Raw genomic sequence first — 20,404 nt, 5'->3', positions numbered from 1 at the left:
CCAAACACTCCGCAAGACAAGATGAATCAATATCGGATAAGTCACAAAGACGCTTGGCTAATGTGAAATAAAGAAACGACAAAACAAGGTGATGGTTGCTCTGCCATACATGATTCTCTGTTATCTGCGGCCTGTCACGTATTCCCCAACCCCTGAATCCAAGAAAACCGACTTCAGACCGCGATACATCCAGATTTACACCCTAGGTAATGGTGTCAGTCAAGTTCGAAGCCACTGGCTATGTATGATCTGTAGTTATGCCCAAGTGACAGCTACTGGATTCAGAGGTGAGTACCAGATGAGCCAGTGCAAGACCGAGACCAGTGGAGCGTTTACAAGTCCTTGAATATCAGGAGGCTGACAGAACCAAAACCCCATTCTTTATCCTGGAGCTTAACTTAAAACCTGCTTACGAACACATAGAAATCTATCGCGTTCTTTCTCCGTAAGAAATGCAGAGAAAGACTCAGCATAAGGACTCGCCTTCTGTATACCGTGAGGCTATCTCGGACCTTTAACGGTGTCTCACACAGCATGATATTGAGTTTCTCATAAATCACTCTTAGAACTTTCCTTGGAATTTACTGCCATACTCGCATAGAAGTTTTCCTATAATATACGCCGAAGTTCCCTAGCCACGAAGTTCCACGAACAAGTTGACGATCACAAGTTCATTACACAAAATCTATTCTCAGAGTTGTCGATATCTGTTTCAGGTAGGCAGAGCAGCGTGGATATTCAAAGCAGACTAGGAGCTGCAGGATCAATGTTCCAAAATTCCTGGTCGATTTTGTCAGCGGCAGTGCTTCTTTGAGTGATATGAGTTCACGTACCCAGTCAAACATAATGTCAGGTTCCAGCATTTCTATGCTCCCCAATGCTGTAGGATCAGGCAATGAGGCTGATGATGTAAAGTCTCCGAAAGCTGGCATGTCTGGCAGCAGCGCTGAGCTTGGCACAGTGGCAGAAGAACCTAGTCCCTGCGTCGTTGCGTTGATGGGCAAGTCAGTTCGTACAGCCGGGAATGGCGTTACTGGGAAAGACCTCGACGTGGACTTGGCGACGCAGTTTGAGATGATACGATTCATGGCATTCCACATTGGTGTTGCTTCTCGTCCCCTCGCGAGCATAGTCTTTTTCAGTGCGTCCAAGGCTCGTGATGGTAGTGCTTGCCGGTTGGGAGCATCGAAGTTGGGCATGTCAAGCTCTGAGACGATATGCATGATAGGTTGGAAACATGCATGACCACCAATATGCCATCCAAACCTCTGGGCGTCCTTATCACTGGGCATAGTATTCAAACTCTCGATTAGGTTGACCGATTTCTCTAGTATTCTTAAATTATATGTCAGCCTCTGTTCCTGTCGAAGAAACGTTGTAGTATTGCTTCGGATCGTACATACATGTGTCGAACTTCAGGGGTAATCACCAACTCCCGATATTGCTTTGGTGTTCGCAGCCAGAAGATGGACCAGCACCGCCACTCGACTACCGTCGCAAGCCCAATTGCCATTCGCTGCTCCGGGACCTGTGGACTGCAGTATTGTAGATAGTGTGTTTGGAAGTGATTGACCATCTCATCTACCATGCCCCTGACTTCCTCGAATAAGGACCGAAGCTTGGCAACTGGGCTAGTGTTGTCATCATTCTTGGCTTCTTGTGATTTCGTCATTCTTTCAAGCTTATAAGTGCCTCGAACAATTCGTCTAAAGCAATGATGTCCATACAGACGGATCAAGTGAACTGTCATGTCGGTAAGCCCGTGCGTTGCAGATGGCTCGTCTAAGCTTCCCTCAACGAGGGCTTCATCCGATATGTTTAGTGGAAGAAAGGTGGTAAAGTCCTCGTCTGATATCGTCGGCTCTTGACCCCTGCTTTCTGCAGAGCGATAGTCTAGGTGGCATATCTGATGCCAAAGCCTGCGGCGAATTTCAACTTGGACGACATCCATGCCTGTGGATGTGAATAGCGAGGGTTCTCGATGCAGACCTTGAGAAAGCGCCATCTTATGAGCAAGACCCAGGAGGGTCCAGGTTTTTGCCATGTCATCTTCCCGCGACTGGCAGGTCTAGGGACAAGTTAGCTAGGCCGTAGCTTTGAGATGGAAGGTATACACACTCACCAGAAGCAGTACAAATGCTTGAAGGACTTCAATGCTCGGCGTAGTCAAGAACTTCTCTCTCCCCAGACCGACTTGCACGCCATGTTGAAATTGGGAAAGGAGTGTCTCCTTTTCTATGGAAAATTGCAATAATACGTCTTCAGCCAAAAGACTATTGATAGCTGAATAGAAGACAGCCAACGCCAATGGTTCGAAAGGATGAATATCCTCACCAGAGTGAGCGACCAAAGGCTCTTCGTTCTCAGAGCTTGAAGCGTTCATGCCGTACGTGTAGTCGATATACTGGATCAGTCGTCGTTTGAGCGTAGGCTTGTGGACTATTCTAGTCATTGGGTCAACGTTAGAGTAGAATGTACCCAGTAGAGTCAAGCATGTGTCTGCTGAAGGCGGCGCCCACGTCCTGAGGTCATTCGTGGAAGGTCCTGAAAATGGAAAGGGGGATTCTGACGGAACTGTCGGTAAACTTTCTCTCAGTGTATCGTCAGACTGGCCTCCAAGAAGCATCTTGACATCACGGATCTGAAGTCATCTGTAAGAAGGAGAAGCTTCAGCGAGGAAGTGAACTTACCTCATCAGCCAGGAGAGAGTAGTGAAGAGATGATACCCAGCGTGATTGACCCCCTTGGCCTTCGAGGAGCAAAGCACCATCGTAACCATCGGTCGATAAGGTTTCCGACTGAGGATTCTGTGACGAACCTGGTCCCTGATGAATTGAAAGAGGATGCTCCGGGTTGGAAGCTGTATCAGCTGGATGTTGTGGGATGGCAGGGCCGCCGGTGAGGGCACGTTCAAGAAGTTGCTCTAACCGTTCGAGGCGGTTCTTGATATCGTCTTGACCAATTTGTCGGTTGCTCCTTGACACTCTATTCCCACTTGCAAGTCGAGAAGGCTGCGAAGTTGATTGTGGGCTGGCGTAAGTGCAAACACGGTTTCCCTTCTTACACGGCGAACAGACTGGCTGTGCATGATCACACTTTACTTTTCGATGGCGGCAGGTCAGACAAGCTGTGATGGCACGCTTTCGGTTGGATTGATTTACTTCGGAAGTGCCGGCCTGAGATTCCATTGCTGAGACTGAGTTAGTTGGGGTTGGAAGAAGGATTAATATGACATGAAGCCAATGGTGAGATGGATAGTGAGTGAAAAGAGGTGAGTGGTGGGGAACAAGACGCGCTTAGCTTATGGCCTGAGCGTTAGAGGGCGTCTGTCGATTCGAGCTGACAAGCAACGGTTTCTATTGGCCACACTGACGAGCATGTCTGTTACCTCCACTAAGGTATCTCGCAGCTTGTATCAGCTACCAAACAAGGGTCTCGTCCTTGACTAGCATGATTATTGATTATAGAACTTATCATATGAATGAAGATGTCGGGTCGATATACTAACAGCTAAACATCCTACATGGGAGCTGTGACAGGGAATCGGTACTGTGATGAGCGTATCGGTAGCTGGCTTTAGGAAGTGTGCAAGTCACAACAAAATATAAAGGAATGTTCTACTCGGTAGTCAGGGAAGAAATGAGTTGAGACTAAGAATTATTGATATAATATGCTATTATTCTGCAATCTAAGCATATATCTGTTTATCAAGCCTTGGAGCATCAGCGATATCTTTCTGTGATATTGGTCTCATCAATAGTTTAGAAGCCCCTAGAATACTAGCCCATCCTTGGTTTACTTATCTACTAAACCAAGAATGACTGTTTGCTGTTATTGAGGACCCACATTTACATTTCGTCCCTGTATCATTGCTGTCTCCGGAATTTCTTCTTTCTTCAAGCGATTCCACATCTCAAGGGTCAGTGCATCTGCAAAAGTTGATATGACCTTACACTGACTTTGAATTCGCCAGACAACAGTTTACTCAAGTCTCGAACGAGGTTAAGAGACTGAGAATAAAATCAAAAGAATCCTTGACTATGGAAGGCCAAGATGCCTTGCCGCCCGGCAGCGACCTGAGCGAGTCCGAGTCGTAAGTCTTTCGTAGCAAGTGCTAAATGCTTGCATATTCCGTAGCATCTTTACTGACTGGAAATTAGTCCCTATCTCTTCAGCACCACCAGGATCATCTTTGGTGATAACTCAATGTACTGGGTTTCAACCCATCTCTTGAAGAGATATCCCAAGTTCAGACTCTCCTACTACAGGGACGGAGATTTCGTAAAGCTCAACTGGCTCAACAGCACCCAAACGGCTGCCTTTATGAACTATCTACGCAAAGGAAAATGGAAGAGCCGAAAGCCAGAGGACTTGAACGGACCCCTGGACTACTACAACAGGATGCAACAGTGTCTGTCGGTCCACTGTCTCGCTGTGAACTACGGAATGTTCGAACTCTCTAGGCTCACCATTGGAGAATTCTCCAGCCTGGCTAATCGACTCTCAACCTTCAAACTCGTGGAGATGCTTCAAGAAGTCAGCTCGACGCTTCAGAGCAACCAGACTGTTTCGGCCAGCTACTCCGACCAGCGAGCTACTATGAGCGAGGAGGCCAGGATGGCGGAACACATCGCCAGCTTTCAAAGGCTATCACTGGTCGAACATCTGGAGAACGTCATTTCTGCGGACGTGAGCGAGATGAAGCTCGAGCTCCAACGGTACAAAGAGAGGTACGGACCTCTGTGAGCTTTGGAAACTCCGCCAAAGCAGAGGTCGCGTCTTTGGAGCAAAACGGAAAATCAAAAGAAGTTATTTGTGCTTCCCAAGGCGCTAAGGGGATAGTTCGTGAATATTTTCGAGAGGATGGTGCCAGGAGATGCCATGGTTTTAATTGAAAGAAGCAAGTTTGGAAGAAAAAAGTCCGAGAGGCTACGGGTTGTGATGCTGTTACATGTGCTCCAGAGGTTTGCTAGTCGTTGAAGGGGTCTTTCCAGCCTTTTGTAATTCTAATAGCAAAATGAAAAGCCAGCGTCTACGGTCCCAACGTCCGAGAAGTCACTAATAGCCAAGTCGTGAGCTAGAAGTGTTATTTGCAGTTGAGACTTGTGGTTGAGAGCTTATTTCGGCAGAGAGAACCTAGTAGAACTATATCTTTGGATGAACAGATGATTCAGGAAGTCTGAGGATAATAGCTACCCTAACGGCTTACAGTTGACACCAAAGGGCTACGAGCTGTCTCCTTCTTCCAATCCTCTGAAGTGAAAGCCTTAGATAAGATCTATCTTCTTTTCCGCCGGGTAAGCCGAAGTCTCCCTGTCATCCTGTGATTCTTCCTGAGAGTTGGCCTCGGAGTCTTCTGATATCACTTCCCGAGCCTTGGCTTGCCGCTTCCTATCCCAGGCCAGAAGTAGTTGAACAATGGCAGTCCAGACGACTGAGGAGTCAGTTAGCATTCTGTAAACTAGTCGATGGATCAGGATCTCATGTGACTTACTCAGTAGAGCGTTGAGCACGGTGGACCATGTATACCCCTTTTCAGCCCTGGGGAAATCGGTTGTCTTCCAAACAAAGTTGGGAGCCACGGCTTGGACCACATAAGCGAAATCGTTCGCTGCAGCTACTAGCAAGGCTCGCTTTTCGGTATCGGCGGAACAGATCTCGTTGATCCAGCTGAGAATGAGAGGACCGGCGCCGTTCTAAGGGATTTGTGAGCACGTCTGCTGATCTCCGTTGGGTCAGACAAGACTTACACCAATGTTGGCAAACCAGTAAACAAGAGTTCGGTCTCTGTTGTTTCCGTAAAGGGGCATCTTGAGAAGAGCAATGTCGAAGGCCATCTTTCGGAGGGGTCAGTCGCTGTCTGTCTTATGTACCCATATCATAATCAACTTACAGCGATTATGGCACCCGCATAGATGAAAGGCCATCGGAGACCCTTTAAGGGTCCGTCGGAAAGCCAGCCCCAGAATAGAGCCATAACAATGAAGATTGCAGTTGATGGTAGAGGCAAGTTGTTGATCTGAGCGACGGAATACGAGGTGCCGGGTACGGGAGGAGGATCAGCGTTGAAGCTCTTGAGCCAGTATCCCATAGCTTGTTGAGGGTATGCGTTGTTCCAGAGGACGTAGATCATAGCTATTCCACATGTTAGTAAAGGGAAAGACGCTCGGAGCAGCTGGTACTTACGGAGGAAGTATGTGTGCCAACTTAGGAGAATGGACTTGAGCTTGGCCTTTGTCCACTTCTGCTTTCCAGCTCGGCCGATGGCGTTCATTCGTTCAACCGAGATCTCGTGCTCCCTTTGTGTAGTCCACCAAGTCTTGACTCCATCTTGAGGAAGGTTAGGGAAGAAGACGTAGCCCGCAAGTGCGAGGGGAAGAGTGATGATGCCGTCGATGATGAAAAGCCAGCGCCCTATGGTTTGGTCAGCATCATGTATCAAAGGCGAGGGAGAGAGAACTTACAGCCTGCATGACCGTGAACGCCATTTAAGTTTGTATAAGCGGCTGCCTGCAAGAAGCCGCTGAACATGTTACCAATGCTGCCGGCCAACCAAAAGATCATAGCACGCTTTCCGATTTCGCGAGGGGTGTACCAGGAGCCGAGCATATAATGGATACCAGGGTAGAAGCCGGACCTGGAGCCATATTAGCCAATTAAATCGCAGAAACATTGGAATGATTAGGTGAACTTACTCGAAGAGACCAACGAGGAATCGCAGAGCGTATAAAGCCTTGTATGAGTGGACAGCTGAAGTGCAGATAGTGGCAATGCCCCAACCGACTTCAAGGGACGGGATAACCCAGCGAGGCGACACTCGAGTAAGAAGCAAGTTTGAAGGGATCTGGCCGACGACATAACCCACTGTCCAGATGGATGTGCCTATCGAGTGTTAGTTGGGCTCGGAGCATCTCTGGAGCCGGTGACTTACTAGTAACAAGCTGATTGCCATACATGTTGAGCTCTTCCTTCATCCCACTCAGAAAGGCATTGTTGACGTTTGTTTGATCGATGTTCTTGAGGAAGTACCCAATGGAAGCAAAGGTCAAGACAAAAGCGTCAACCTTGAAAAGAAGCCATCGCTGCTCCTTGGGCAACTCCCAAGTATCCCAGACATAGCTCTTCCAGGACTTGCTGGTCTTTTCGCTCTCTTCGTACTCAGTCGCTGAGTTATCGGTATCGCTACGATCGTGATGATCATTGACCGCAACAGCAGTCGTCTGTTTGACTTCAGCCATTTCTGATGGCGTTTGCTTGGCAGGCACCCGTTGTTGCTTGGCGCAGCGTGGCTTGGAATCGAGACAGACACCGGAAATTTACTATGTGTAGACCTTAAACTTGGCGAGATCTGCACTTCTCTTTTATACGTCGCGTCTTGCATGGTGGGTATGCAGTCATTGCTGCTAGAGATTGCGTCAATTGAAACGGGTCCACGGGCGTTATCGCTGCTACCCAACTTTGGCCGAAATGTATAAAACTATGGGCCGATTTAATCGATAGGAAGTTGTAGCGATTATCCGTATCTTCTTTTCTGGTAGGAATGGTTGGCCGAGGTCGGGACGTGCTATATGGTGGGTGTTGCGTGATTCTGGGGTTGATGACACCTTTGGCCTTAGACGGTAATAACGGTCTGGGTCCCTTATCTTTGACCGTGGCGCAAAGCAAACTCGGACCCGAAGTGGGATATGCCAATAATACTCTCATCTCTGATATTCAAGCTCTTTGCGAATTTGCTTGTCGGCTGTGTCTGAGTGTCAACTGGTCAGGTAACTGGGATTTCGACAGAGCGGTCATGAAATTTATAGCTTGAACAACAAAACCACTGTTTGAAATATCAACTCACCAACAATAGCTAAGCTGTATGAAAGACATAAAGATTTGAAAGGGATTTTGGGAGATACACTCGCAGAGTCTCACTCAGGTTGACTACTCAAAGCCATTAACAGATGGTTCCGCAGTAGATGGTCTAGACCGGTTTTCCGCTCTCTATATCCGATATTTAGCTGCATAATGCCTAGATATGGTAGGATAGTGGCGTTCAATATGGCAGCACCACTTCCTCTGCGTTGTATTCGTGGGGGTCGGCGAAGAGACGGGCAAAGTTGAGGACAATACTGGCTTAGTTGGTCTCCCCCGCGGGCTCGAAGCAACGGGTACTAGCCGAGAGCTGGTGCTTTGATATCAGTAATTCTCAGAAACAGAAAGGTAGGATTCGTTTCCCATTTCTGGGCATGCCCCACTAATGGGATGGGCTACCACGAACTGCTGTGAGCTCGACTTGATGTTGATAGAATCTCAGAGTGAATCCACTTTTTCTGTTTTCCATCTTCCTCCTCAAGCTCGATTCTCTCACAATAACGAAACGCGTCACGCAGCCAGATTGAAATTCTTCAGGCCTTTTGAGCAACATTCAATCTGATATTGAACGTCCTTATTATACAAGTTATAGTACATCTGCCAGGCAAAGCGGAACCATTACCAAGCCTAGTTCAACTCGACAGGGGTTTGAGCACGCAAGTCCCATAGCTTATTCGCACATCGCTCGGGCCCGGGAGACTATACCCGCAGCATGGCGGACCTGATCATCGTTCCGTAAGTACATATCAAGATCCCTACCTGGTGGCTGAACCATGTTATGATTGGTTGCTGACTAGTTCCAAGCTCTCGTCGTTACAAGATCCTCGACAGCAAGAAAGAGGCGATCAAAATACCCGCTTCACATGTCCTGAAGCACCCAACCTTTGCGGAGCACTTCACTAGAACCAGTCGTTCCAGGACCCGACGTCTTAAAACCGGTCGTTGCTCATGCATCATCGACATCGTCTCCGTGTTCCTGCGTGATGGCAGGTTCTACAACCTGCACACCGGCCAGTGTCGTTGCATTTGTAAGTCAACCAACTTCTTGACCCGCGCTGTCGCTATTTACGACTTTGCGATCGAGTTCGAACTTCATGCACTTGCGGAACTGGTTGCGGACGACATACCCAAGTTTGCCCAGCGCATGCAACCTACAGACGTCCTTTACCTCAAGCTGATGTATGGTGCGCCCGTGGCACAAGAGGCCGCCGAGGCCTCTAGCGACTCTCAGCTCTCGAATCACGAGAGTCTCCGTCAGGACCTGGCTCGATTGGTGATGTCTGGCTGATGAGCCTAGACTCAATGAGAGAGGGGTCTGCGAGGATATTTCATCCTGCTACTGTCCGTATAGAAAATGGAGTCACCTGCACCTTGGTAGCGAATTCAGGAAATTTGGCTAGAGGGTTTGTTGTTTCTTTTATCAGAACTGAGCCGTATTTCAACCATAGTTGAAAAGTAAAAGACATATGGTACCAAAGATGGTCTGACATAAATGCCCCACGTGATGCGAAGTGTAAAGGATGTATTTGACCAATAAGCTTCGAAAACATGGCGTCTAAGGTTTCCACTGTCGTCCTATCTGTGACGTCTTGGTCTATAATCCTCAGAATACTCCGCACCATACCAAACATTTCTTCAGCATATCAAAGCTGGCACCGCAAACATGTCGATCACTCACACTGTACTCTTTCAATTCAAAGACAATGTCGACCAAAAGGATATAACAAAAGTACATGACACAAGCAAACGTTGTTTGGCCAATTGACTGACAAACCGACTGTGCTTAGACATGCGATGATTTCCTTCAACTGAAAGATCTGTGCATCCATCCTACGAGCAAAAAGCCGTACATTATATCACTACAAGGTGGAAAGGATAACTCACCAGAGGGAATGCAGGTAGCTCTACCAGACCATCCTTGCGAGCATCTGAGGCTGACATGTAGTAGAATGGGATAACCCATGGATTCGTTGCAACCTTTGAGTCAGCAGAAGACCGTGACTACTACGTCAAGACTGACCCGGCTCACCAGGCCTTCATAGCTAAGGTCGGTGGCGTTGTCGAGAAAGCTATTGTCGTTGATTTTACGAATGGCGTCTACTAAGGTCAACTCAGCACTTCGCTGCTGAAACAAAGCTTGCTTTGTTAAATTAAAATCAAAAGAGCACATTCTCCTTATTTTAAGTAGGTAGGCACCAATACAAAGATCGGGATATTTACCCAAAGCTCAGTACCAGCATGCTGTGAATAAATCCCGAAACCAACACGGCATCCATTTATATCATACGTCTGTGACATGATACAGAGGTCTCGGGAACCTTTTCCACCTCCATAAACATCTTGCATGCTTTCCTAATGTCCTGGGACTTTGTGGCTTGTCAAGGCGCTTAGTCGACGGGTAAACCCAAAGCCGGGCGCTTAGGTAGGCAAAATCCGGATCTAGTACCAGGGGATGGCGCATCCAACTCTGCCAACAAATATACCCCTTCACGACACTGAACCTATTGTTTCTTATGGCCGAACTGCAGGAATATTATTCATTAACTTAGATGTCGTTTAAACCGACGAACGAAGCGTCACTTGGTTTGGGCTTGGACGGCAGCCAGACCGGTGCCGGTCTCAGGGAACTAACGCTACATACCTTAGATCAGGCCCATCAAAATACCGTAAAGACTGCGATTGCTCGGATTCTTAATACAGACATTGCAGAGATCACATATGCTCAAATCATTGACGGTTTGCCCCTGGGTGAGGTTGCATTTGAATCAAGGGGCGGTATGCCTCATCAAGAACATCCTATCAATCATTGCCACGACAAGCTTTGTGATGGGATTTTGGACAGAACACGAGAGTTTCACAAAAGATTTGACCTTGCTACACTTCAATTTGACCCAAGTGTGAGCATAGATTCATGGATAGTCTTGAGTCCATCAACAACTAATGCTGTGTGTTAGCTTTTGTTCGCATTCCAGGCGGCTTCTCCAGGGTCACGATCCTTCAATACACGTCTAATCGAGATAATTGTGATAGCAGTCCATCAAATTGCCGTTATTCTCTTTAGCCTTGAGGAGGGTTTGCACAAGAACGATGGCGTCATTGAATGGGCACCACCAAAATCAGACAAGATCTGGTGGTCACACTGCCCAAATGGGCCTGAGCCTACGATGTTCTTCCACCCTTGGTATTTGAGTCACGATAGGTATCCCAATAGGGTAGCAGACATGGTTGGGTATTGGGCTGAGTCCAGAATTCTTGGTGGTGTCGTTTTATTCGACCGGCGCCAGCCAGTACCGGGCTCTAGCGTGGATCAGGATGCTATATACATTCACCCCGACAGAGACGACGTAACCTATAGAATCTGTCGTTTGGCATCCGAACAAAAGCTGCAGCTACTCAGGTTTCTCACTGCCGATGAGCCAGGCCAGAATCCTCTGCCGATTCTGCCTGACGAGAAAAACGATTACCGCATTGACCCAGAAGAGTCCCCGGAAGACACTGGGATATACAGGGATATATGGGATCGGTCAGAACTTCGTAAAGATGCTTATGATCAAAGACTGAGGGATGTTTGGAATAAAGTGGATTACCTCACTCACAGTGACAAAGGAAACGCTGGAGACCGAGCACCGGAGAGAAGAAACAGGATATTCTACGCATATTCTGATGACGAGGCCTGATATGGCTTTATAGACAAACTCATAGCATATTTCTGATATAGAAAGCACAACGGTTCATGCAAAACACCCGTATTGTAAATGGCATTGTCAGGATAAGGGGAACGTTGCTTGCCTTAGTTACCCAGCTGGGAGCCCAAGGCTTTCCTAGGGCCAGTAACCAGGTACTCCTGAAATTCACCGAGTTCCTTAGTGATGAGTGCCCCCGTTGCAGCCTGGCGGTCACCAGTAGGAGGCTTGGAACGCCATCAGCTCTCCAGATGTGGTTAGTGTATGCCTCTGAATCAACGACCAGCAGAAATGATACTCCCCTGGTCGCCCTGTGGGCGAGAATTAGCCCTGCAATAGAGCCCACAGTGAATAAGAAAGTCACGGGGTTCGTCGTCCCGCCTATTTCAAATGCGTTTCTGGCCCTCCCCATCTTCTTTCTCTCACCGTCCCCTCGTCCACATCACCATCACTATGGACAACGACAACACCATGAAGGACTTTACTTCCAACCCCGGCTCAAGCAGCAGTGCTCATACTTCCTCCACTAACCCTGATGAAAAGAAAGAGGCCCTTCGTCCCGTCGCCAAAGGCGAGTACCAGCTAGAGGGTAAGTCTATAGTCGGCGGTGTGCTCATTCTCACAAAGCTGACTATTGCACAGTCCTCAAGATTGCTGAACGCACCTATCCAAAGGAGCTTCCCGCTGCCGAGAACACGATGCTAATCCACCACATCCGTGTCTCTGGCGCCTACACCGATGCCCGCGATCAGTTCGCGGCCATGTCTCAGCCAACTGCTCTCGGTTGGTCTGAAGTCCACTGCCTGTACAAGTACCTTCTGGCTTTCCAGCTCAGCCACCCTGATACCAAGAAAGGGGGTCACCTCACCAAGTACTGGGATCTTCACTACTTCTTGACTGCTGTGTTCTACAACTGGGATACTGGAAAAGAGATCAAGCCCCAGCCTGTCCTTCCTGAGCAAGTCTTCGACGACTATGCTAAAGACGTCGGCCTGCTCATCCGTGACCTGGACCCCATCATCAAAAAAGATGGATCCCTTGATGCCTCCGGACGCTGCATGTGGGACCAAGCCTATTTGGCTTTCAAGGTCAACCAGGAAACCCTGGAGTGGCATGTCTCTTGGATGGATTGTAATGGCAACTCTTTGAAGCGGGAGGACATTCAACTCTACGACAAGTACAACAACAACTACCAAGAGGTATTCAATGCCACTATTGAGAATTTCGACCGAAAGCAGAACCAGCGAATCATGGCTTACAACTAGAAGCTTGCTATCCACGCCGCTCGCCAGAAGGTCATGGAGTTCCACGAGAATGGCTTCAAGATGTACATGAAGCTCCCCAGCCACGAAGACATCGACATCAAGAATTGCTGGCTCGTCAAGCACTACTTGCCCAACTTGGCCGAGTCCGTGGATCATGAGCTCGACTATTGAGGTATTGAGAGTTTGTGACTAGGTATTACTGCCTGCGGATGATGCTTTCATAAGATGATGTATCGGTTGGTGGCAGAAAGGCCGGAAAGATAGCAAAACAGAGAGCTAAGAAGCATAAATTGCCACAATGTGATACTGTCCTGCATGCTTGCTGTCATAATTCCACTGTGAAGAACAACATCGATATGAACATGTGCTTCTTTCTGACTTGAAACCCGCCATATTACTTGTTATGCGTCTTACATATTGTGCAAGATCTGTTCGAAGCTTTCTACCTCAATGGTCGGGGGTCGAGACCATCTCTCCTTGAGGCTCGCCACATTGCCTTGTCTTCCATCGCTAACATTGGACGAAACAGCAAAGACCGAGGTCTTCAACCAAAGTTCCTGACTAGGCTCTAGTCTTCTTGTGATGCCTACGGATGCAACGGGGATCAGTGTTCGCTGGCAAACGATGTTCGTGTTGGAGTCCGGCTTCAGTGCGAAGCTCTCTGCATCAACTTTTTGTCTATCGAAAAGAGCTTTGGTCAGAATTCCACTGGAGCCAGCTTCAGACGAGATGATTGTAGATCTCTCATCGGAGAAGTTTCCCTCGAAACCGCCAGGGACAACTCCGTCGGGTACTGGAAGTGTCGATAGGTTCATCCCATCAGCATGCTTACGGCCATTTATAGCGAAACCTCCTTCAACAACGTGAAGTGACTCGATAGGCTTCTGGCATCGTATGCGGTGCATTCGGACATGCCAATCCGGCCATTGCTCGGTCGGCGGGATCAAGATCGTGTCGACAGCCACGGCTCGATCGCCCCAAGGATACCATCTCACGCTCGCAATGGAAACATTCGCCACCGTTTGGTTATCCGTCTTTGTCATCAAAGTCCCAAACTTAACCTCATCGCACTTCCACTTGACGGCCCAAGTCTCGCCGCCATCTCGGCTCAGCGCCAGTTGATTGTCCGGTGCGATCTGTTGGATCAGGGGGCCTGTTGGAACAGAGAATCCAAAAGCTGAAGAATACGCAAACTTGCAGTATTTGGCTTGGTTGGCTTTCATCGGCCAGGCAACAAATTGTCCAGGAGTTAGCATGAAGTGGTGATTGCCTTGCGGGTGGTTGCACAGTATTTGCTGAGGAGCGCGGACGACTTGTGTAGGGGGTTCGAAGTACGGATACGGAAGTGGCTCAGAGTTCCAGAATTCATCGTCGGCACTCAGGCCAACAGCTATAAGCGTTTTGAGGCACCAGTATACGGACTGGGGAGAATTGTAGTCTTCGGCCATGTACATATTTCTGCCGATGTTAGTGACGCTTCTGCTTAGTACGACGGCTCGACTTACGGGTACAACCATCCAATCGTAAGAGTGCCATCGGCCGAGAAGATGTCACTAGAATGCTGTGCCCACCACCTCAGATGTCGGGTTAGGAACCCCTTGATTGCTGCTGGTGAATTAAGCGGCTTGGGCATATTAGGTACCTTAGCAAACGCCAGCACGCCGAAGAAGCCTCCGCAGGCAAACCGGTACGTGAGGGATCTGCCGAATGGAATCGAAGATCCTGTCTGTTGTTAGCTTAACGTGAACAGTGTTTGTGTTTGTGTTTGTGGGATGAGGTACCCTGAGAGTCGAAGTATCTCCAGAAATGGGTTCCAAAGTCCCTGGCTCGTTGTTGATATATCTCACAACGCGACTGATCTAGATCAGCGGCGAACTTTGAGTAAAGGACCTGCGAGAACTGGATGGCGAAACTACCAGAATAGTAGTCTGCTTGTCGTCCTGTTCCTACGGTATCTCGACGTCCAGTCTTCTCAGACAGCTCCTGTTCCTGTCTCGCTTGCTCAACTGTTTGCCAGGGACCATCCGCTGACCATCCATCTCCGATGTAGAAGCTATCCAGCAGCTCAAGATCCGAATCCATCTCTTCCTTGACTTCCGAGAAAGGGAGGCCACAGGTCTTCACTAAAGCAAGGTTACAGAAGACGCGGAACCAGCGCCAATTTGTCGGGGGCATCTTCTTGTCGCGAATTGAGTTCAACCAGTTCTTCAAGTTCTTCTTTTGGTCTTCGGTCAATGGCTCATAGAAGCGCTTCGGTGCTGCTATGAGGGCAAACGCTAGCATCTCTGCCTCCACCATTCTTTGGTCCATGTCGTTCATGGCCCCCCAATACTCTGGATGATGGGGGTCGGTTCCTGTGATGAAACCGTCGACCCATGGCTGAACGAGCTCATCTACGCGTGCTGCTAGGTCCTTGTTGGTAATAGAGTCATACCCGAAAAGCAATGGCGCGATCGCCCAGAGCGGCCTTGCAAAGCCTTCTAATTGTGCCGCCGACTCATCGAAATGAGCACCTGTGGCAATTGGAATACGAACGCGAGATTTTCCGGGTGAGAAATATTGTTTTAGAGGATTGATCAAGGCAATTATGGCTTCAATAAAGTCATCTCGGCTTTGGAAGGGGTTGTCGGAGAATCCTGGTAGTGGCGGCATTTTTAGTGTAACTCGGGGTGAGTGAGATTGGAGAACGAGAACTTCAAGTTACACAAAGTGAGAGATTAAACAACTCAACGAGGAGAAGCAAATTTACGGAATCTTCAACTTAAACATCATCAACAACAGAGCACTTTTGACTCACGACACGATAAAAACGAGCTCTCGACAATTGAACAGCTCCAGCCTCGGGCGTCGGCCCATTCGCATCCGAAGCTATCATCAGCTGATGGTGATCCCCCTCCATTGGCTCGCTTGCAACACTATCCCCATGGGGTAATTGATCCAGAGCTTGTTTTTGGCCAAGGATCAACATACGAACGCCTCCTCCTCTTCTCCGAGCTCTCTCGTTATTACATAAACTATGCAATCCCTCGGGCAGCGGGCGAACTCTATAATCACACAATCACAAGCAAAATGGATCATCAGAGTGTGCCTTTAGGTGGAGCTGGCAATGGGTCTGCCGCTGGAGATACCGAAGTCCCTTCGTGTCAGGGATGTCGGCGGCGAAAGCTCCGCTGTTCCAGAGACAAGCCAATGTGTAATCATTGTCAAAGATTGGGTATGTCGAGGCGTCCAAGGATGAGATACAGTGACTGACTTTTGTAGACTCGCCTTGTGTATACGACACCAAAAAGAACAAACCGGGAATCAAGACTGGGGTCATAGAAGGCCTGAATCGTCGAGTTGGTACGTAGAACGGTGATAATTCCACTCATAACTGACCAAGATCAGAGGCTCTGGAGAACACGGTATTCGACAACGCGCAGCCCCCCAATCCAGCTCCTTCATCTGAGTCTTCACAAATTATCGGAGCCTTCTCAAGTCTCATCCAGGAACTTCGAGGCTTGGTTCACAACACGGCGGGCTCGTTGTCATTGCCGCCTGCTCACTCATCAGTAGCACAAGCACAACACGCGACACCAGGATCTGTAGCTCTATCATCTCCGAACGATGTCCAACAACAACCGCGAAAGAGACGAAGAGTAGACAGCTGCGGTAACCCAAACATAGAGCTAGCCAGCCAGCTCAATGAGTTGGGAGGTACTTCTAGCCAACTGCCCCCTCCCGAACTCCTCGAAGAAGTCATCAACGCATACTTCATCCTGGTTCAGCCATGGATACCCATTCTACACGAAACTCGTTTCAGGAGCCGCTTCTACAGCCATGAGCAACTGCCGTGCCTCACTGTGCTACTCCATGCAATAGTAGTCGCTGCCATCCGCTTTGTTGATACGGAAAATGGCAAGATATCTGAAAAGGAGCTAGAGACATGGACCTCGAGATCCAGAAGCATAGTGCTTTTATCAGCCATGGACGGCATGTCGGTCGAGAACCTACAAGCCCTGAGCATCATAGCCTTCACAGATGTAAGTACGCTGTATCTATTGGAAAGCAAGTCTAAATAGGGGATTTGGCAGATGGGTAATGGAGACATGTCCAGAGCTTGGCCCATCATAGGCTCACTCACAAGGACAGTCGAGTATCTCCAGCTCAGTGTAGAAACGGACGACCGACAACAGGGACCCCTACTAAAGCCCCTGACCTCTTTGTCACCGTCGCAGAACTGGACTCAAGAGGAGGAGCGGAGGAGAGTATTCTGGAGCATCTTCAATCTCGACAGGTAGGCTTACACCGTCTGATAGTTACAGACACCAGCTGACCGCTTAGGCTTTGCTCTGTGATGACTGGGTAAGATTGCACAAGCCGGAATGTAGTTGGTTCATACTTACAATCCCAGATGGAACACCAGCTTGACATCTGACGATGTCCGCAGACGATTACCAGCAGATGGAGGCCTCTGGCATAAAGAAGAAACAGTGTTGACTCCCTACTTCGGTATCTGGGATCGTTCGGCCGCAAAGATGGGGAATTCCATTGTCTTCCTTCCAGCACACTACCCAAGTCCTGACCAAGTCGCCGAAGCACCGCCTGAGACACCGTCAACAAACACGACAGCACCCAAGGGCAATGACACAGTGGACATGACAACTGTTGGGGCGTTCGCTTACTGCATCGAGGCGACAGAGTCTTTGAGTCGAGTCACTACTTACTTTCTCCAGCAGAGAATTAACTTCAGGGATCGTCAAGAAGTCGGGAATTGGCTTACCAGATTTAAGGAGCTGGACCTACGCCTCGTCCAGTATGTCTCACCGTTTCGCCTTGAAAGCACTCACTAACCGTTATTGCAGCTGGAAGATGTTCCTCCCTCAAAAGTGGAAAGACTCCAACATTTCTCGAAGACCAACCATTATCAACATGGATCCAAACCTGACGTTGGCCCATATCACTCACAACACCTCTATGATCTTATTGCATCAACAGATCGCGTATCCATCACCTCAGTGGACCAGCATCGTACGGATGCCAAGTGCCCATAGCGCAGAGACATGTCAGATCGCTGCGGCCGAGACGGCAACAATTACACGCAAGTATCTCAAGTACACACCAGAAAATAGCCCGGTTAATAGCCAGTTTGCTTTCTGTGTTTTCGTTAGTGCTCGCGCATTGCTTGGTAAGATTGCTTCTTCACTAATCCTCATAGTCTTCGACTGATGATTCCGCAGTACACTGGAGATTCTACAAGACTGATCTAGCCCCCGAGTTCTGGGTTTTGGTTGAAAGCCTCGATGACTTCTCTAAGAGATGGGCAGGCCCTTTGTCTCGATCGAAATCTAGTTCCTCCTTGCCCGGGAAATACAGCGCTCAACTACGTGCGCTTCACAAGAAATGCACGGAAGATCCGGATTATTCTCCAGATGTCGTTGGATACTCGACCGATTGTTTTGTAGCGCAGACATCTAATCATGTCAGCCAAGGACAAAACGACAATCAGCACAACAGCCAAGCTCGGGCTGGAGCATCCGGCGCCTTACAGCACTCATTTGATAGCGGAACCCAGAGATCTATTCTCAACCCTGGTCCTCCAGGCAGTCACCTCAGCTTCCTTCCCCAAATATCTCCTACAAATCCTGGAGTAGAGCACAATTCTCCAGATGAGCTATCAGCCATCTCAACCGTTCTTATGGATCAGGACTTCATGCAGTTGGATAGAGTCATCAGCTTCGATGACATGATGTTTACGGCTCAGACGATTGACGATCAAGGGGGGCCTTTCTCTATGAATAACTGGACGTTGGGATAACTAAGGAATATCAAAACTATATTATAGCAAGTAGATGCAGTTCTTGACTAATTCTTCATATGAAATTCTGAGAGATGTATCTATACCAATCCCATCTTCAACAACCTATTCCCAAACTCAATCAAGTAGTAATCCGCATAAACCAGTCCATGATCCCAATACCTCTTGTAGTCTTTGGCATTGTGATTCGCAGTAGCGTTCTTTAGAATAGCCTCGAAGTGAGCCTCGGGCTTCAAGTCTTGAACCTCAAACTTTCCATCTGATCCCAATGTAACTTTCGACTTTTCCTGTGAAAGGGAGAAGTCGAGCGTATCCTTGACGATTCGAATCGCCATTGATCGATACCTCTCACTCAAGTCTGGTGATCCACTGCCAGCTAGAGCTTGCGAGAGAACAAGCATACCATTTGCAGCGATGATGCCTGCTGAGGAGTCTCTCAGTGGTGCAGAATTATCAACCGGGGCATCAAAGTCCCAAAGAGGAACGTATCGACCCTTAGTGCGGTTCTCTCCAGAGACGGGGACTTCAACACAATCTGGGGACTTCAGTAGTCTAAAGATGAAGTATTCAGCTAGACCAATAGCTGCATCCAGAAACTCGGGGTCTTTAGTCCAGTTGTACGTCTGTGAGTATCCTAGAATACCCCAAGCTTGTCCACGAGCCCAAGTTGAGTTGGCCGCGTAGCCTTGACCGGTTCTCTTCTCCTTGACAGATCCGTCTTTGGGGTCGAAGTTGACAACGTGAAAGGTGCTGTACATGGTTCTTCCAACAGAGTCGTCGGTCTCCTTTCTTAGCAAGGCCTTGATCAAAGCCTTGGCGTGGGCTGTCGCTGCTTCAGCCATTTCAGTCTGGCCAGTCTGCGCAGCTGCGTAGTACAGCAGATCGAGATTGCACATCGAGTCGATAATCACCAGGAAGTCATCTGTCATACTAGAAATATCGACACCATTTTGCGATAGGACATCCCACGATCGGATAGCGCCAACGTTGGCGTTGTATCTTGAGTAGAGTGAGCGCGCGGCAGTGATGATAGACTCAAGGGCCGTCGACTCGTGCAGAGCCTCCCAACGGACTCTCATAGATGGTTGGATCATGAACGACATGTCGTGGGTATCTGTTCTCTGAGCATACTCATGGAGCGGGTCAGACCAAGCTCGTCCGACATCGAGCAGTTGCTTGAGCAGTGGTTGCTTATGGGCATCTCCAGCTGAAGCTTGGGGATACTTGATGAGGCGCTCGATCAGCGAGTATATGGAACCTGGAAAGAAGCCACAAGTCCAGAAGAGCTTCTCACGAAGGATGTATTTTCCAGCATCTGACCCAGTCTGGGGTACATACTCGGGGTATGCTAATGGAGGGTTCTATTAGTGTTAGTGAGGTATTCACATTGGTTTGAGGGGCGTTTACGTTGTTGACAAGGCCTGACTCTGCAGCATGGAGGATCTTTGCTGTGATGTTATCCTCGAAAAGCTCTGGAACGATGGACGATATGGACGCTTTGTGAGGCTTGGCAAACAAGGTACCATTCTTTGTAGCCTCATTGCCATTTGTGTGGCCATTAGTGTGACCGTTGATGCCGTTGGAAATTGTCATGATTTTGGTAGTGAGGAGTGATTACGAGTAAATGTGTAAGTTTAATTGAAATGTTTAGTGTTGGTTCCTTTAAATGCTGGTCACAATTGATCTGCAGTTGTTCTCTTGTCTTAGACCTCAGCCTGAATGTGAGATGCCCGAAGCTCCGAGAGAATTAGCCCGAGACTTGGCCCGATGCCCGCTGCATTTACCGTAGTGGGTAGCGGGTC

The 20,404-nt window shown here is 48.6% G+C and overlaps 9 protein-coding genes across 9 annotated transcripts; 6 read left to right on the top strand and 3 right to left on the bottom strand.

Annotated features, from left to right (window-relative positions):
• Positions 1 to 738: 738 nt before the first annotated feature.
• Positions 739 to 3,188, bottom strand: FTJAE_6270 (C6 transcription factor; the record flags this gene model as incomplete). Its single annotated transcript, XM_037352864.1, has 6 exons — positions 739 to 780; positions 834 to 1,284; positions 1,404 to 1,528; positions 1,586 to 2,068; positions 2,123 to 2,641; positions 2,691 to 3,188. The coding sequence occupies 6 exons, from the start codon at positions 3,186 to 3,188 to the stop codon at positions 739 to 741; spliced, it is 2,118 nt and encodes a 705-aa protein (XP_037206670.1).
• Positions 3,189 to 4,040: 852 nt separating this feature from the next.
• FTJAE_6269 (uncharacterized protein) lies at positions 4,041 to 4,746 on the top strand (the record flags this gene model as incomplete). Its single annotated transcript, XM_037352862.1, has 2 exons — positions 4,041 to 4,093; positions 4,161 to 4,746. 2 exons carry the CDS (start codon positions 4,041 to 4,043, stop codon positions 4,744 to 4,746), a joined length of 639 nt encoding a protein of 212 aa, XP_037206669.1.
• Positions 4,747 to 5,267: 521 nt separating this feature from the next.
• Positions 5,268 to 7,238, bottom strand: FTJAE_6268 (transporter; the record flags this gene model as incomplete). Its single annotated transcript, XM_037352861.1, has 8 exons — positions 5,268 to 5,434; positions 5,495 to 5,696; positions 5,751 to 5,837; positions 5,894 to 6,135; positions 6,187 to 6,414; positions 6,465 to 6,637; positions 6,696 to 6,882; positions 6,932 to 7,238. The coding sequence occupies 8 exons, from the start codon at positions 7,236 to 7,238 to the stop codon at positions 5,268 to 5,270; spliced, it is 1,593 nt and encodes a 530-aa protein (XP_037206668.1).
• Positions 7,239 to 8,569: 1,331 nt separating this feature from the next.
• FTJAE_6267 (uncharacterized protein) lies at positions 8,570 to 9,145 on the top strand (the record flags this gene model as incomplete). Its single annotated transcript, XM_037352860.1, has 2 exons — positions 8,570 to 8,592; positions 8,662 to 9,145. The coding sequence occupies 2 exons, from the start codon at positions 8,570 to 8,572 to the stop codon at positions 9,143 to 9,145; spliced, it is 507 nt and encodes a 168-aa protein (XP_037206667.1).
• Positions 9,146 to 9,520: 375 nt separating this feature from the next.
• On the top strand, positions 9,521 to 9,961 carry FTJAE_6266 (uncharacterized protein; the record flags this gene model as incomplete). Its single annotated transcript, XM_037352859.1, has 3 exons — positions 9,521 to 9,586; positions 9,645 to 9,755; positions 9,806 to 9,961. 3 exons carry the CDS (start codon positions 9,521 to 9,523, stop codon positions 9,959 to 9,961), a joined length of 333 nt encoding a protein of 110 aa, XP_037206666.1.
• Positions 9,962 to 11,078: 1,117 nt separating this feature from the next.
• FTJAE_6265 (uncharacterized protein) lies at positions 11,079 to 11,534 on the top strand (the record flags this gene model as incomplete). The annotated part of the gene is made up of 1 exon (XM_037352858.1): positions 11,079 to 11,534. One exon carries the CDS (start codon positions 11,079 to 11,081, stop codon positions 11,532 to 11,534), a length of 456 nt encoding a protein of 151 aa, XP_037206665.1.
• A 459-nt stretch (positions 11,535 to 11,993) lies between these two features.
• Positions 11,994 to 12,976, top strand: FTJAE_6264 (uncharacterized protein; the record flags this gene model as incomplete). Its single annotated transcript, XM_037352857.1, has 3 exons — positions 11,994 to 12,129; positions 12,183 to 12,739; positions 12,809 to 12,976. 3 exons carry the CDS (start codon positions 11,994 to 11,996, stop codon positions 12,974 to 12,976), a joined length of 861 nt encoding a protein of 286 aa, XP_037206664.1.
• Positions 12,977 to 15,874: 2,898 nt separating this feature from the next.
• FTJAE_6262 (C6 transcription factor) lies at positions 15,875 to 18,602 on the top strand (the record flags this gene model as incomplete). Its single annotated transcript, XM_037352856.1, has 7 exons — positions 15,875 to 16,019; positions 16,067 to 16,147; positions 16,193 to 16,827; positions 16,879 to 17,081; positions 17,199 to 17,600; positions 17,650 to 17,972; positions 18,025 to 18,602. 7 exons carry the CDS (start codon positions 15,875 to 15,877, stop codon positions 18,600 to 18,602), a joined length of 2,367 nt encoding a protein of 788 aa, XP_037206663.1.
• Positions 18,603 to 18,682: 80 nt separating this feature from the next.
• On the bottom strand, positions 18,683 to 20,195 carry FTJAE_6261 (glucuronyl hydrolase; the record flags this gene model as incomplete). The annotated part of the gene is made up of 2 exons (XM_037352855.1): positions 18,683 to 19,963; positions 20,010 to 20,195. 2 exons carry the CDS (start codon positions 20,193 to 20,195, stop codon positions 18,683 to 18,685), a joined length of 1,467 nt encoding a protein of 488 aa, XP_037206662.1.
• Between the last annotated feature and the right edge of the window lie 209 nt (positions 20,196 to 20,404).

Source organism: Fusarium tjaetaba (assembly GCF_013396195.1).
Source record: "Fusarium tjaetaba strain NRRL 66243 chromosome Unknown NRRL66243_c0000122, whole genome shotgun sequence".
Taxonomy (NCBI): Eukaryota; Fungi; Ascomycota; class Sordariomycetes; order Hypocreales; family Nectriaceae; genus Fusarium; species Fusarium tjaetaba.
This window is presented reverse-complemented; position numbering and strand designations above follow the sequence as displayed.